The 18254-nt window shown below is 33.6% G+C and overlaps 1 protein-coding gene across 6 annotated transcripts in view; it reads right to left on the reverse strand.

Moving 5' to 3' along the window:
* Positions 1 to 18254, reverse strand: part of GRIK2 (glutamate receptor, ionotropic, kainate 2) — a 580918-nt gene that overhangs the window by 132141 nt on the left and 430523 nt on the right. For all 6 annotated transcript variants that reach the window (XM_005883802.2, XM_014531347.1, XM_014531350.1 and 3 more), the window contains one exon: positions 8595 to 8818. In XM_005883802.2, coding sequence (XP_005883864.1) covers positions 8595 to 8818 — 224 coding nt within the window. The remainder of the gene's footprint in view (positions 1 to 8594; positions 8819 to 18254) is intronic.

The following is an 18254-nucleotide window of genomic DNA, read 5'->3' on the forward strand; positions in this document are numbered from 1 at the left end:
AATCAAGTCTATGCACTGCATATGTAGTTGAGTATCTAAAGCAACTGAAGTATGTTTGGAAAGCATTCACTATTTTTGTTTTCAACTCAAATATCTGAATTAAGAAATACAGATATATATATTTTCAGATTTTTGATAGAAGATTTTAAAAATTAACTTTAATATTTTCCTTATTAAAAAATTTGGAGCCCTAATTGAAAATTGCAGTAGTGATATGAAATTTTGAAATCAACATTTCCCTGAATGTGAATCTCATTTTGGCATCTCCTTCTATAAGCAAAATTTCTAACTATTTTCATTTCCAAAACATATCTTCAGTCAGTCTAGTTAATTGCTAAACTTATATTTAAACACACCTCCCAGCACCCCAGTTCTCAATACCAATAATAGTAAGGGAAGCAGGGAAACACTTACCTAATTTTATTATGTTAAAATAATATTCAGGTGCATATTCTGAACCAACTTAGATGACAGTTGTAGCCCTATTCTGTTTATAATGTTTATCATGCCAGTAACATTCAAAACCTATCATTTCACCTTTGCTTCAAATATTAAATCCATTATATTAATAGGAAAATCTATTGTAATTTCATTTCACCTCATTTTATCATCTCAGGGGTAGTTAGGGCAAATGAAAATGTTAAGTATTCTAAAACAATTAATGTAGGGTTAATGAAGAATAGCAAGAAATTAAGTTATATACAGGAAGGGGGTGGGGTGGGGATTACTTTGTATAAATAAGGTATTGAAAATAAAATTATCTTTTAATCCAATGTACATTAGACAAAATAGAAAGAATTACTATAGTTTTATACTAAAGATTTTTATAATAACTTCATACAGTTTTGTCATAAAAATTAGGTTATTTCTGGGTTTCCAAATGAAATTTTAATAATGAGTTTAAAGTAGCATACTTCTAATAGAGATAAGTTCACATTTTATAGTGTTGAAAATCAATAGAAGTTTCTGTTATCATTTATTTTACTAACTCTATTTACAAAGAATTTAGATGCTATCAAGCTCTTTCAATCCTAATATTATATTGAAATTCCTATTGTTATTTGAGAGAGCAATGGCATTTTTCCTAAAAAAGTTTATACACCCAACAGGATTGATATGAAAACAATTTAAATTGAATGATGTAATTATGTAATGAAATGTAAAAAAATTATAGCAATTAAGGTATTGTGACATGTTCTAATGAATGAAGTTATACTGGTTGGTGACACTATAATCTCCTACTCATTAATTATTTGGATAGAGTGCATTATTTTACATAGCATGAAGAAATAAAGTCATAAATTACCAATAAGAATTACGTCCATACATTTTCATTTAATATTGATGATATTTCTCCACATCAATGAATTATGAAAAAAATCAAAACAATATAAATTATAGCATTTGAGTCTCCCCAAAAAAGCTCACAATGTAGCTTTTACTATATGCTGCTAGTAATTTTCAGGGGAGGAAAATTAGCATTGGGTTTATGAGGCAAATCTGCTATGTGTGGCTTGCAAATGTCCTTCTTTAAGTATCTCAGTGATAGAGAATACTTTTTAAGCTTATTTGCAGATCTAAAGAGAAATACATACTTTAGATGTATAGCTAACTTAGGTGAGTCTATTATCACCTGTTATTGTATAATATATGGCTAACATGTAGTATAAATATTTGATAAAGATTTACTTAAAAACAAAAAGAAAGGTAGCCAACTCTTTTTCCCTAAAATCTTATAAGAAAAAAGTGGATGGTGAATTAAACAAGTTGATGCAAGTTTCTTTCCTAAGTTTGTCTTCTTCTAAAATATGTTTTGTTTTTTTTAGAACTTTCCTCCCTATAATAAATTAGAATTGTAAAAGTATAACAATAATAGCATCAAACAAAGGAAAATCTCTCTAATCTCATTTGCCAGAGGTATGGTGTGTTTGCAGGGGGAGGGGGGGTGGTAGGAGATGAGGGGTGTATATCTATTTGTTCCTTATAACCACCCATAACCTTTTGCGGAGATGGACCTGGAGACTATTGTGCTAAGTGAAATAAGCCAGTCAGAGAAAGACAAATACCATATGACTTCACTTATATGTGGAATCTATTGAACAAAATAAACTAATAAAATAGGAACTTGTAGCTGTAGGAGGGGAGGGGGATGGAGTAAGGGACTGGGTGAAAAAGGTGAAGAGATTAAGATAACAAAATAAACCAAAACAAACAAATAAACAAGCTCATAGACAGACAATAATATGGTCATTAGCAGAGGGAAATGGGGTTAGGGGAGCCTGAAGAGAGTAAAGGGGGGATAAATGGTGATAAAACAAACAAACAAACAAATATAGGGTTACTGAAAAAAAGAAGCTAATAAATTAATCTCTCCATGATCCTCAAATATAACCCGGCTATTGGTGACAAGCAGTATGTATCAGTTTTCTTCCTCTTCTCACTCAATGACTTGTACCCACCAGCCCAGTACAAGACTATATAGGAAAACATCCATTTGAAAGAACTCTTACACCAAAGAATCTATAGCATAAAGTCAGCTTTATCCAGATAAAAATTTTACTAATTCAGGTGTCATGCTTACCATCAAAAGAAAAAAAAACTGACCTATTTCTGTCCATTTCTCAAGACAACTGCCTTTTTGTGAGCAGAGTACTCTATCATTGTACAAAAAACACATAGAAATAAAATAAACAAACAAAACCCCTAGTGAACATTTATGTATTTCCTTGTTTTCTTTGTTGCACTGGCTTCTTGCACAGATTCCACTATTTCAAGGTGTATGCTCATATAAAAGCTTTTGCCTCGCTTGACTAGACATTATAGATGAAACTATTTCATAAAGAAACTGGTCACTTTTTTAAAAGGACACTGATTTTCCTGGGATAGTTTAGAAATTTGAAGACCTTTCCTAGGTGACTGACAACCACTCCAAAAGTCCAAGGGGATCATTTTCCTGGTGGTTATAGAAAAACATAAGTGCAGTTTTGTTTTGATAATTAACACAGACAAAATAAGCTAGGGAGATGGCTTCTGACACACAATTCAGTGTTCTGCAGCTATGAGAGAAGTAGCTATGTAGATATTGCAAAATATGGGAGAATAAGTACATCACTTGGTGAAAAATGCTTGGTTCTAGTAATCTTATTGGTTCTTAAAGATCACCTCAAATAATTTTTTCCCTATAGCAAAAAAAAAAAGGAAGAAATAAAGGAAGTGAAACAAGTAATTCACAGTATTGTTTTTGTCGTATTAGTTTTTAACCTTAGAAATATACGAGACATGGCAGCAACTGTCAAAGAAGCTACTATATCACTTTTCCAAAGCTTTCAAAGAAAAAACTAATTACTTACAAGACTACTGTTTCTTATCAGGAAATGTGTATGTAAAATATAATTACATGCTCCATAAAGGATTCCTTAAAAATAGAAGTGCCATATTTGGTAGCAAATATAATTTAATAATCATTCAAGTTTTTAGCATTCTTGAGTTTTTTAATGTGAATCTATAGACTGTAATTTATTAAAATTAGTATCCATGATTTACTGAGCTACTGTAATTTATTAAAATTAGTGTCTTTGATTTACTGAGCTTCACATTGTAAGACTTTTAAATTTAAACAAATGATCATTGGGTGACTATAGTTCCCAGAGACTGATTGGTCAATATATTTGAGTGGGTGAATCCATTTGCAATGACTGAACAAGCAGCTTTTTCATTTTTAGAAATCTGAAATAAATTTGGTGATGGAGGCAAGGAAAGACAGTTAAGTATTTTATCCATAGAATATGAAAAATAAAAATGGGCTATCAAACTTCTGCTTTTGCATTTATACTTAATTTCATCCTGATAATAAAAATATTTGTGAAAAAATAATTTGGAAAGAGGTGCAAATTTTTAAAAGATACTCAAGCACAATTATCTTTAGAAGAATATGTCAACAAGTATTTGATTACAGATTATAGAAAAAAAGCACTTTACTTTTAAATTGCCATTTTTCACTAATTTTTCTCAAATCTTTCAAATGTCTAATAAGATATAAAATTGATACGTAAAAAATAAGTTCATCTTCACATATATAGGGTAAAGAAGAGATTCTCTATGTAATTTCAGTGAAAATCTTGCCTGCCTCAATTATTCTGATTCCATATTCACCAGACCTGAAAAGAAGTCACTGATCACCTTAGTTTCAATTAGTTTGGTTCTACTGATTACACCAACTAAGAATTATGTTCCGAGTTAGTGACTCCTTGTCTACTTTGTAATCAGTAGTAATAATACTGATTACAAAGTAGACAGTAAATACTGATTACTACTTTGTAAAAGTAGTAATAATACAGAAGTAAATCATTCTATAATGGGTTTACCAAATAACAATTGTGGAAGAAAACTCTTAAGGTAGAAGTAACCTTATCCTTTGCATAAACCTATTTCAAAGTGAATTTCTTTGTAATCAATGTTGACTTTTGGGTCCATAATTGAAATATTTGTTAATATAATCAATGTTAACAATCACTTTCATATGTGTGAAAGGCATATTAGCAAAATAGTATGATTTAAAACAAATTTTCATTAAATTTCAGAGAAATGGCTAAATAGGAAGAGGCACAGCAGATAAGCTTCCCCACAATTTACTTAACTAAAAAAAAAAAAGGCTAAAAAAATAAAAGTAACATATATTTAAAATTACATTATGGAAAGGTAAGACTGAAATGGTGTTACAGTAAGAGGTGGGCAAGTTGGTGACAAAGGCACACAACAAAATTGGCATTTCATTTCAATGTGACAATCGTCTTTGTGACAGCAGATTAGTTTAACATTGAACATCCCACCAAAACAGTAATCCATTTCCAAGAGCATTATAATTCATTGTTGCCCTTCACCGTACATTAAATGTCACCCATCATTGTGACAGGAATATAAAAGCTATTGCACATTAGTCAGGAGCCAAGATCAAAGCTGTTAATGCAAGCACTTTGGACACAGTTTTCTGAGCTTGGTTAAACCATCAAAAACCCTATGTTTAGAACATCTTTACTTCTGAGTGCCCAGAGAAATACAGAATACTTTTACAAGTGTAAGGACTCTCAGTAAGGCAATAGCCTTGTCATCTTGTGACCACACACCATGTTGGAGCCAAAACATATGTCAAAACAGTCCTGGTGGTCACAGTAATAATAAACCCTTGAGCAGATTCTAAGGGTAACACCCCCTACTGCATTATGCAGTTATACAACAAACAGCATTTAATGTTCTAAAAATAATGCAAAGCAAGTAAATTCAAAAATATATAAGAAATTTGTATATTCTTTTTTACTTAGAAAAACTAATGTTATGTATTTAACACATTAAATATTCTTTTTAATTGCTATTCTTCCTAAGAAGGTCAGGTTAGTCAATGTTGATTACCTTCTTTTACTTTTTCCTATTTTGACCATATCCATTTGTTCATTTAATAATCTAAGAAATTTCTGTGTAATGATACCCTTACTACAAAATTTAGTATAGTATTATTTTTCTTTTCCAGAGTTTATTTGCATTTTATTTTTAAATTCCAACCTTAGAATAAAATATGCAATGTTCTCATATACTCAGTGGATAATTATTAAGGTTACATCAATCCTGTTGGAGGGAAACGAGTATACTATTATTCCTTTATTTTAAGTTTGGTCTTTAGTTAGTCATCTCTGTATAACAAACTACTAAGAACCATAGACCAAGATTTACATGTCGTATTTCAGAAGAGCTCTGGTTGTCTTTGAGACAACTATAGTTAAAATATTAAGAAATTGCTAATATTATGGGAATTTAAATCGACTCACCTTATAGTTTCTATTGTATCAATAGCATCTGTTCTGTCTTAAAGGAAATATTTGAAGCAAGGTGAAAAATACCTCTCATTGTTAGTGTAAAGGGTGGTTTCCCTGACCAGTTTTTATATGATTAACTGACATTTTTATACTAATATACCCAGGTCAAAGAAAAAAGAATAGAAAGAGGGAAGTGTTCAGGGGCAAATACGATAGCTACAAGCCCATCACGGGCAATATTTCTTTCTAATCCTCTGACATCCAAGAGCTATTGTTAGGACACCTGGCATAAGGCCATTCTATGTCTAGAACGCAGTACCCCAGGTTCATCTTTACTTCTAAATAAGATCTCTTAGGTACTTCAGATAAGCATGCTGGTTGTGTCATTATGCTATAATCAATAATGCAACTGTTTGCAAGAGAACATAGATTATAAAACCATACCCAGAAAAACAAATAAGACCATATATCTTTGTTAATACTGATTTAAAAATTTAGAGCATTTGTTAAGTATTTTTTAGGATTATAATTTCCATATAAAATAATAGTGATGGAAAATTTTACAAAGGTATCACAGTCACAATCAACTTTTAAATCCAAGTTTTAAAAACATAAATTCTAACAATTATGATCAGTTCTTAATTTATCATAAAATTAATATTGTTAATACTGTGATATAGCAGATAATTCAATAAACCTAAAATCTGGCATTCTAATGATAACTAACAATTTGCATAATGTTTTTTATCATTGTGTATTTCTCTCCAGTGAAATATGATACAAATCATTTAGAATATTTAAATATGAAATTCATAAAAATATTTAAGTAATTATCAAATATTTTATGAACTTAATTCAAGGCCAATGGTACTTATTTATTGGTAAAATGAAAATATTACATTTATTGTGAATTGGTAACAAATATCACAATTCCATTTAAATTAGAAAGGTAATTAAGTTCTATAAGTGAAAGTAGGAATTTTTTCTTTATATGCACATCATGAACTTCTTCCATGATAGCAAGAATTCAATACCATGTCAGAATGGATTTTAATTATACAAATTCATTTAGTTTGGAGGTTTAGTTTAGAATTTTAAAGGACTCTAGGAAAATTTCTTTTAATCTAAGATTTTACTGCATTTTTAAAAACTTGGCAATCTTCAAAGTATTTAATATTGAGAATTGAACAAAATATTCTGAGAAAAATCTATGAAGAGTTTATTTTTATATTATAAATTATTTTACCAAGTATGTATATTATTTATTATTTAATATAGAATATCTAACCATTTAGTATATAATAGAAACAGGTGCACCTGCAGATTTTTTCTATATTTTGTTTTTTTTCTATACTTTGCAGTATTTATCTATTGGTCCTGTGGACAGGTTTCAGTGATCTTTAGCCATTGAAGAATTTAAACTGCAATCCTTGAACTCATATGTATTCTGAATATATATGAAACAAGATAGCTCATGTAAGTCGCTATAAAATTGATATACTTTGACCAAAGATGCTCAAAAATGAGAAGGCTATTTTATTTTCAAAAGACATGGAAAAAACTAAAGCTCAAAGCTTAAGAATTTGACACTCCAATATCTCCATTTTAGGAACAGAAACTTCAAATAAAAATGTTAACAGTCTGTACCATACAGCAATAAAAGTTATATGTATAAATGGTTCCAATACAAATTATCAAAGGTAAATGATAATTGTATGAAGAACTCAAGTATTAATATTGAACCAATTAGGTGAAATATACATTTGTATAATATGTATGTATAAATATATGAAAATATTTGTGTATTACTATAAAAAGAAAATATATAAAAATATATAAGAATAGCATGCTACGTCTATAAGTGATTTTATTTTCTTTTTAATTGAGTGAAAAAAATGTTTTTTACTGCTGGGAAAATATATATGACTTCATTGTAAAATTAATAAGTTCAAAGAAAGATAAATATCCTTAGTGTTACCTTGATTGGCAGCACCTATTTAATGTAATTTTAAAAATACATATTTAATTTTAATGATAAGGCAAAACATATTTATAGTCATACATTATCAAACTTATCAACATGAAAGACCTATAGTAGAATTCTAACTCATGTTGGGTTTGGAGCTATCTTTCTGATATGCACTAAAATATAAAAATTCAACGTTTATAATGAATATGCGACTTTCAAGTTCATTTCAAGTTCATAGTGTTCTGAGTCCTGAGGGATGGTTTTATGTTCTTAATGAAGGCAAAAGAAAACTAAATCATCTTGAAATAATCTAATTGTTAAAAATTTATAGTGAGGTAAGCATAAATGAAAAATGATTATAAATTTCCACCTCCAAAATAATAAAGAAGCAAAAGCCACCTCAATTAAGCTATATCGTGGATTGTAAAGGCCAGAAAGCTTCCTTTTAAATTTTACCATCTTTATGAATGATTTATTAATTCAAATTAGTAAAACATACTAATATTTTGCTGTCTGGTTCAAGAGAAATCTTCAGAATGAAAAAATGATTTTTATTTCATGGTGATTAGGACTTCTTTTAGATTCTGATGAAAAAGAGTAAACTCTACCACAATTATAGCTTACTGACACAACCAGCATTCTTTCTGCCCCAAAAGGTATCCTAGGACATTTTAATAAGATATGTGACATGTAAAAGTTCATTATTCTTCAGCACCCCACTGGGAAATAAAAAGAAAACTGATTGTGACTTTTGACAATTATTAGTTAGAAAAAGGAGGTAACAATTGCCAAAAAAATCACAAAAGTGAGCATGTTACCTGGCTATGACAAAGAGCACACAACTGACACCCAAGTAAGCCAGCAGAATATACATCCAGATATCAGGGGAGAGAGGATTCAGGAAGGAGAAGACGCCTGGGTTTGTACCGTTGGGCTTGCGGTACAAAATACTTATTCCAAGTGTCATAAAGGGCTTGGAAAAGTCGATGACCTTCTCACGAACGTAGGTAATAGCCAGTGGAGCAACTGCAAGGTCAGCTTTCTGTAGAGAGAAACATAAAAATGAAAAGAAAAATTCTAAGTCACAAGAAAGAAATCAGTAACCTGATTAAAACAAAGACTTTACACTTGACAATTGTCTCAGTAAAGATTGAATTAACATGTAAAACATTCCCCACTGCTTTCCTCTGCTACTCATTTCTATGTGCATCTGGATTAGCAAACCAAGATTTACTGCAAGTATAAAGGGAAAGAAAAAAAACCTTATGATGAAAATACTGAAGAAACAATTATACATTCAGTACCTGAATTATTACACCACTAAAAGATACTTACTTTAAATCTCAACGTTAAAAGTCATTTAATATCCTATATAATAAAAGGCTAATATGCAAATTGTCCCCTCCACCGGGAGTACAACGGGGGAGAGGGGGAGCAGCCAGCCAACAGCCTGCAGCCCTTCCCCTGGCCAGCAGGTCTGATAGGCCCCAATCAGGGCAGCCGGCCAGACTCCATCAGTGCATGAATTCGTGCATCGGGCCTCTAGTCAATTATAATATTATAAATATGTTGGCCAAATTCTAAATGCTTATAATAATAGCTACCTCAAATCATTTAGCTGATAATAAACATCTCTTTTCTTGTTTTAACAAGAAAAAGTGCAGTTACCAGTAAAAGCAGTTAGTCTTTAAATAGTTAACATTGTGAAATCATATTTTAATATGATGGTGTTTACTGTCCCTGATTTTTCTTTCTATATCTCTAATTTGTTTTTATATTATTTAATGAAAATTCTTGCAGCATTGCCTAAATCTAAATCGCATTAGGAAATGAGTTTTTCAATTTTCATGAAGTCGCTAATTTTCCACGGTAGCTTAAATATGTTAAATTACTAATGTTTTCACTCATTATGTTATAACCATCTGTCAGGGATGAACCTAAGCTCTAATATATGAAAGAAATAATTAAAATATTTTAAAATAACAAAGGCATCTATTCCATCTATGATGAGAAATTATATTTCTACTTTCCTTTTCTTTTTGTAAACATACTGAGTGTTCAGACAATATAGAAATGCTCATTGTAGAGAGCAATAGAAAGGCATATCAAAGAATAAAATTGGGCCTCTATTTTTCCTTGGGTCAGGAATTGTTGGAGGACTTGTGGAAGAAACTTCTCTAAGTGGCTGGGTTTGTTAATACTGTTACTTTGGGTATGTAATTGTCTGCATTCTTGGGGTGTGGCAGAAAGAGAACCACCCAGATGCTTGGATAGAGTATCTTTGAGAATAGCTATGGAGAGACGAAGTTATTTCCCTAAAAAATCAGGAAGAGATTGCCAGCCCAGAACGAACTGACACGAGTTGGGACCACAGCAGCCTTCGCGTTTTGCAGTTGGGTTTTGGAAGGTGTGGGGCTTAAGCCAAGCAAAGAATTGCATTCCCTCCAATTGCAGAAGCTACAGAATATGCATATGCCCTTCATCTTTGACTGGATTGACAGTGGTTTCAGCAGTGTGCTACAGTTTCTGGGATTATATAAGAAAACTGGAAAATTGGTATTCCTTTAATTGTTTTGGGTATGTATTTCTTTGGGATAATGAGGGAGAAACAACATTGCTCCACATACTAAAACAAATCAAAAGAAGAACTTGATTCACTAACGACTGAAGAAACCATTACTATGTGTCTATACTAATTCTTGAGAATAAGATCGACAGACCTGAAACCATCAGTGAAGAGAGGTTGTGAGAAATGTTTGGTTTAGATGGTCAGACAACACAAAAGGATAGTATATCTCTGAAAGAACTGAATGTCTAGCCCTAGGAACTTTAAATGCGTAGCTTGCTCATAAGGCAAGCCTTCAGAGAAGGTTTCCACTGGAAGACACATTACGTGGCTTAACACCAACCTGCTTCGAATCTAGGTCTCACCACTCAGGCCTATTTAGATATTTGATTGTTGAACATGAATAGTTTGAATTTGATAGACTCTTGTTGGTTAGAAAAGAGATTTTTTTAGGTTATTAGTGTTATATTAATTTAATTTGAGTGAGAATTGAAAACTGATTCAAGTTAGTATGAATACAGTATCACAATGTTAGCTTTCTAATTCCATAAAGATAATTAATTTTTACAGTTTATAATTTGACATGACCCCCAGTACAATTTATAAAAAGTGACTTTCCAGCCTCAGTTGGCTCAGTTGGTTGCAGTGTAATCCCACAGGTCACAAAGGTTTCGGGTTCGATTATTGGACAGGGCACATACCTAGGTTAGTAGTTGGATTCCTGGTTGGGGCACGGGGCACATATTAGAGGCAACCAATCAATCTCTCTCTCTCTCTCTCTCTCTCGCCCTTTCTCTCTCTTTAAAATCTATTAAAAATATCTTGGGGTGAGGATTTAAAAAAAGGAACTTTCTTATAGTACATTTGAGGACTTTTTAACAACACAAAACTACAAATACAAACCACAATTAAAAGCTTGTCATGTTAAATTTTTATGTACTTTTTTGAAACTATTTTTTAAATTTTAGATTATATGTCCACCTATATTAAGTGTACAGTTAATAATTACTTTGTTGATAATTACATGATGTCTTACAGATTTCAATAATATTGTTTTTATACAAATGTCATGCAATAAAGCAAAACCTCGTGTTTGGAAAAAATTAGGAAAGAAAATAGGTCTTTAGGGTCCTGGGAAGTTATCATCATATTTATAAATCAAGAAATTATCAACTTAACAATAATGATTACTAATATGCCTTAAGCATTTTCTATGCAACAGGCACTGTGGTAAGATAAGAAAACTGAATTCATGAGAAGTTAAAAACCTGTTCCTTTTCATAGAGCTAATTGTTGAGCATTGGAACCAGGACATAAAACTAAGCTATTGACAGAGACACAGAAGCATGGAACAGACTGTGGCATCTCAGAGAAAGGATGGGGGTGGGTGAGAAGAAGGGTAGAGATCAACCAAAGAACTTTTATGCATATAACATAACCCATAGACACAGACTAGTGTGGTGAAGGCCTGGGGTGGAGGGCAGGAAATGACTAAAAGGGGTCAATGGGGGGAAAAATAGGACATCTCTAATACTTTCAACAATAAAGATATATATATATATATATATGACCATCCAACCGTCCGACCGGTAGCTATGATGTGCAATGACCACCAGGGGGCAGATGCTCAACACAGGAGCTGCCGAGCTGTAGTGACTTGGCAGCTGCAGTTCTCGGGTGATGCACCCAGAACCAGAGAGGAGGGAGCCCAATTGTTTTGCAGTTGGGTTTTGGAAGGTGTGGGGCTTAAGCCAAGCAAAGAATTGCATTCCCTCCAATTGCAGAAGCTACAGAATATGCATATGCCCTTCATCTTTGACTGGATTGACAGTGGTTTCAGCAGTGTGCTACAGTTTCTGGGATTATATAAGAAAACTGGAAAATTGGTATTCCTTTAATTGTTTTGGGTATGTATTTCTTTGGGATAATGAGGGAGAAACAACATTGCTCCACATACTAAAACAAATCAAAAGAAGAACTTGATTCACTAACGACTGAAGAAACCATTACTATGTGTCTATACTAATTCTTGAGAATAAGATCGACAGACCTGAAACCATCAGTGAAGAGAGGTTGTGAGAAATGTTTGGTTTAGATGGTCAGACAACACAAAAGGATAGTATATCTCTGAAAGAACTGAATGTCTAGCCCTAGGAACTTTAAATGCGTAGCTTGCTCATAAGGCAAGCCTTCAGAGAAGGTTTCCACTGGAAGACACATTACGTGGCTTAACACCAACCTGCTTCGAATCTAGGTCTCACCACTCAGGCCTATTTAGATATTTGATTGTTGAACATGAATAGTTTGAATTTGATAGACTCTTGTTGGTTAGAAAAGAGATTTTTTTAGGTTATTAGTGTTATATTAATTTAATTTGAGTGAGAATTGAAAACTGATTCAAGTTAGTATGAATACAGTATCACAATGTTAGCTTTCTAATTCCATAAAGATAATTAATTTTTACAGTTTATAATTTGACATGACCCCCAGTACAATTTATAAAAAGTGACTTTCCAGCCTCAGTTGGCTCAGTTGGTTGCAGTGTAATCCCACAGACCAAAAAGGTTTCGGGTTCGATTATTGGACAGGGCACATACCTAGGTTAGTAGTTGGATTCCTGGTTGGGGCACGGGGCACATATTAGAGGCAACCAATCAATCTCTCTCTCTCTCTCTCTCTCTCGCCCTTTCTCTCTCTTTAAAATCTATTAAAAATATCTTGGGGTGAGGATTTAAAAAAAGGAACTTTCTTATAGTACATTTGAGGACTTTTTAACAACACAAAACTACAAATACAAACCACAATTAAAAGCTTGTCATGTTAAATTTTTATGTACTTTTTTGAAACTATTTTTTAAATTTTAGATTATATGTCCACCTATATTAAGTGTACAGTTAATAATTACTTTGTTGATAATTACATGATGTCTTACAGATTTCAATAATATTGTTTTTATACAAATGTCATGCAATAAAGCAAAACCTCGTGTTTGGAAAAAATTAGGAAAGAAAATAGGTCTTTAGGGTCCTGGGAAGTTATCATCATATTTATAAATCAAGAAATTATCAACTTAACAATAATGATTACTAATATGCCTTAAGCATTTTCTATGCAACAGGCACTGTGGTAAGATAAGAAAACTGAATTCATGAGAAGTTAAAAACCTGTTCCTTTTCATAGAGCTAATTGTTGAGCATTGGAACCAGGACATAAAACTAAGCTATTGACAGAGACACAGAAGCATGGAACAGACTGTGGCATCTCAGAGAAAGGATGGGGGTGGGTGAGAAGAAGGGTAGAGATCAACCAAAGAACTTTTATGCATATAACATAACCCATAGACACAGACTAGTGTGGTGAAGGCCTGGGGTGGAGGGCAGGAAATGACTAAAAGGGGTCAATGGGGGGAAAAATAGGACATCTCTAATACTTCTTTCAACAAAGATATATATATATATATATGGTCCAGTGCACGAAATTCGTGCACTGGGTGGGGGGAGGAGTCCCTCAGCCTGGATTGTGAAAGGGTGCAGGCCAGGCCAAGGAACCACCAGTGTACAATCAGGGCCGGGGAGGGATGCGGGAAGTTGGCCAGCTGGGGGAGGTACTGCGGGAAGGCTCCAGGGCATGTCTGGCCCATCTCACTCAGTCCCAAATGGCCAGACCCCAGCAGCAATCTAACCTACTGGTCGGAGTGTCTGCCCCCTGGTGGTCAGTGTACATCACAGCGAGCAGTTGAGTGGCCTTAGCATAGCATTAGCATATTACGCTTTGATTGGTTGAATGGCCGACCTGATGATTGGACACTTAGCATATTAGGCTTTTATTATATAGGATATAGATATATATACACACACACACACATATATATATCTTCATATAGTATATCTTTATATACATATATATATATCTTTATGTATATATACACACACATATATAGAAAAATAAGCTATTGAAATCTATACCTAGAAACAACGATGACATGCATCTCAGAAAATAGAGATGAAATAATCAGGGAGACATCATTCTTTAATTCACTTACTTACTTATGAAATAATTCATAGAGATGGAAAAGAAATGCACAGAAGCAAGGGTAGTGATTAATAGACTATAGTCTCTGAGAATTTAGAGGATAGGTGCAGAGTTTATGCAGAAGGAATATGTTGCACAGGAAGGAGACAGCAGTGCCTCTTAGAGAGAAAAAAAAGAAGTAAAAATGGTTTGCAAAGTAAACAAATTTGTTAGGGAAAGAAAATGATAATTTAAGAAGCAAAGATTCCAGGTTAAAAAAATGAACAACATGAATTGGGGCTTTGCTTCTGTCTGGGGGCTGAATATGTGTACAACACAGTTTATCATTGTGTGGCTTCATTTTGTAACCTCCCTCTTCCAGGCACAGGGAAAGCAAACTTTCACCACATATCTATTTATCTATATCTATATCTATATCTATATCTATATCTATATCTATCTATATCATCTCTATCTCTATCTCTATCTCTATCTCTATATCTATATCTATCATCTATATCTATATCTATATCTATCTATATCTACATGAAGTAATATGCAAATTAGGCCAGGATGCCATAATGGTCATGACCAGCTCAGGAAGAGGGGCTAGGTGCAGCCCCGAGCCTGAGAGAACAACACGCAGGCGTGATCCAGAGCCTGAGAGAACTACATGCAGGGGGGCAGCCTGGACCCCAGCAGCCCCAGAGTGGAGGCAGGGGGTTGTGCCCAAACTGCCACTGCCATTGGGCCCCAGCAGCCCCAGAGCAGAGGCAGGAGGGTGTGTCCAAGCCACCGCCACTGCCAGGCCCCGGTAGGCCTGGAGCGGAGGCAGGGGGTTGTGCCTAAGTTGCCGCTGCTGCCTGGCCCCAGCAGCCCCAGATCATCCTGCAGAGGGAGGCCAGGCTGTGGCTTAGGCCCGCTCCCCATAGGGGGGATCCCATGGGGAGCGGGCCTAAGCCATCAGTAGGACATCCCCTGAGGACTCCCAGACTTTGAGAGGGGGAAGGCTGGGCTGAGGGATTCCCCCCCCCCCCAGTGCACAAATTTTGTGCACAGGGCAATTCGTGCACAGGGCCTCTAGTAAAGCATATAAGTGAATATGTTTTGAACTAGTAAAAATGTTTAATTCAAAATATAATATAAACAAAAGTTATGAAACAATTCAAATAACATATATTTATTCTGAGAAAGACAAATACCATGTGATTTCACTCATATGTGGAACTTAGTGAACAAAGCAAAATAAGCTGAAATACAAAGCAAAATAGAGAGAGACTCATAGATAGAGAGCAGGCAGATAGTGTAGGTTGTTAGGGAGTTGGAGAGATTGAGCAAAAAAAGAGAGAACTCATGGACATGGACAACAGTGTGGTGATTGCAAGGGGGTGGGGTGGAGACGGAAGAAAGCACAGAGGGGATAAATGATGATGGGGGGAAAAGACCCCATACATGATTTCAAAAAAGTTGTTCTTATCTTAATAATAGTGACCATTCATATATAACATTTTAAAATTTACTCAGCATTGCTTAAAATAAAATTTTGATTCCAAATATAAAATGAAAAAGGGACAAAAGTTACATAGTAATATACTTTAAATTACAAAAGAAATTAGTTTTTAGGGAAAAAAAACTATAAACAGACACTTCTAAACATTTCATAAAAAATAAATGGATCAACAGACAATGATGCATCCATGTAATGAAATATTATTCAGCAATAAAAAGAAATGAGCTACCAAGCCATCAAAGACATGGAAGAACCTTAAATGCATGGGACCAAGTGAAAGCTATCAGTCTGTAAAGGTTTTATAGAGAATGATTCCAACTACATGACATTCTGGAAAAGGCAAAACTATGGAGAGTAAAAAGATCTGTGGTCACCAAAGTTTCAAGACAACAGGGAAAAATGAATAGATGGAACATATAACATTTTTAGGGCAGTGAAACTACTCTGCAAAAACTACGATGGTGGGTACATAACCCTGTAAATCCATAAAACTGAGCAACACAAAGAATGAATCCTAATGTAAACTATAGATGTTAGCCAATAATAATGTGTAAATAGTGGTTCACAACTGTAACAAAGGTACTACACTAATCGAAGCAGTTAATAAGGGAAACTAGGGGGAGGACAGTGGTAGGATGGGAGAAGGTATATGGAAATTCTATTTTCTGCACAATTTTTATGTAAACCTAAAACCTCTCTAATACAAGTCTATTTATTAATTTAAAAAAAACTACAATTGGTTGTTTTAACTACATCCCCAGTCAGTGGGATTTAATGAGTTATGGGGATTAATTAATTAGAACTTAATTGTTATTATTAATAGCAAAGCACATAAACTTATTAAACATTAATTATCAAAAATAAGCAGCCTTGCCGAAACCGGTTTGGCTCAGTGGATAGAGCGTCGGCCTGCGGACTGAGGGGTCCCAGGTTCGATTCCGGTCAAGGGCATGTACCTGGGTTGTGGGCACATCCCCAGTAGGAGATGTGCAGGAGGCAGCTGATCAATGTTTCTAACTCTCTATCTCTCTCTCCCTTCCTCTCTGTAGAAAATCAATAAAATATATTAAAAAAATAAATAAATAAAACTGCTTTCCAAAAATAAGCAGCCTCTAATTGCACATCAAATATATTTTTAAATCCATTTAAACAATCTTCAGGATTATCTTGCAGCAGAAAATATGAGTATTTACTTATACATAATAGCATTCTCCATAAATAAGATCTAACTTCATTACAAGTCTACTAATAATATGATCATTTTGAAATCTAATCAAAATGTCATTATAATAAAGATGTTTATAATGATAGATATGGTATTTTCTCATCAAATTTCATATTATTAAAGGCTGAGCAGTGGAAGAAAAGAGCCTGATGGTAAAATTAAACAATTCAAGAAGTTTTTATCTTTGTTGATATAGGTTATGATTTGATGAAAATAGATTCAGTAATTGATTTTATTATTTTAAGGAATAAAGTAATCTTGTTTTAGGAGAAACTAGTGGTCAAAATTGTTTTAAAATCTATTTTAGCAAAAGAAAAATAAATGTAAGTGAATTGTTATGTCATATGAATAGTACAAAGAAAAGGGAAAGCTCACTTCTACCTGATTGGTTTAGCAAAGGATTTACCAAATCATTCTACCTATTATACTAGTGGTGCAGCTTAAAGAAAGTCTGAGTTGACAAAGGCTTGAATTGGTAGGGTGGCAGCAGCAGGCAAAAGAAATATCAAAGTACTAGGTAGCATTAAATGTGGCCATTAGGGGTCCAAACTGAGTTATATTCTTTGCCCAAATCACTTCCATTAATCCTCAAAACAGCTCTATCAGATATGTAATGTGATATCCTTTTTATAGGTGAAAAAAACAATTGTGAGAGTTTTAAAAAGCATGGCGCCCGGACAGCATGGCTTGGTGGTCACTACTCGATTCCTGGTCAGGGCACATGCCAGGGTTGCAGGCTTGACCCCCAGTGGAGGTCATTTGGGAGGTGGCTGATTCATGATACTCTATCATCATTGATGTTTCTATCTCCCTCTCCATCTCCCTTCCTCTCGCAGAAAATCAATAAAAAATATTTTAAAATGTATGGCTCCAAAGATGACTTAACTATACTCATTTCCCACTATTTTTCTTGTATTATCATTCAAATACATCATGACCATTTCTTCTGCTACACTATTTCTGTGTTTTCCAGCCCAAAATGATCTTCCCTTTCTGTCACTATGCAAATTCTATAAGACACATCTCTGTTGATGTTTTTTTTGTGAACCTTTCTGAACATTCTATAAACATTTTCTTCTAAATGAATTTTTATAGCACTTATAAACTTAACCATGTAACTGAACCTGTTAACAATAATTTGTTGTGTTATTGCTGACTTTTTTCAC

Source organism: Myotis brandtii, unplaced genomic scaffold, assembly GCF_000412655.1.
Source record: "Myotis brandtii unplaced genomic scaffold, ASM41265v1 scaffold8, whole genome shotgun sequence".
Classification (NCBI taxonomy): Eukaryota; Metazoa; Chordata; class Mammalia; order Chiroptera; family Vespertilionidae; genus Myotis; species Myotis brandtii.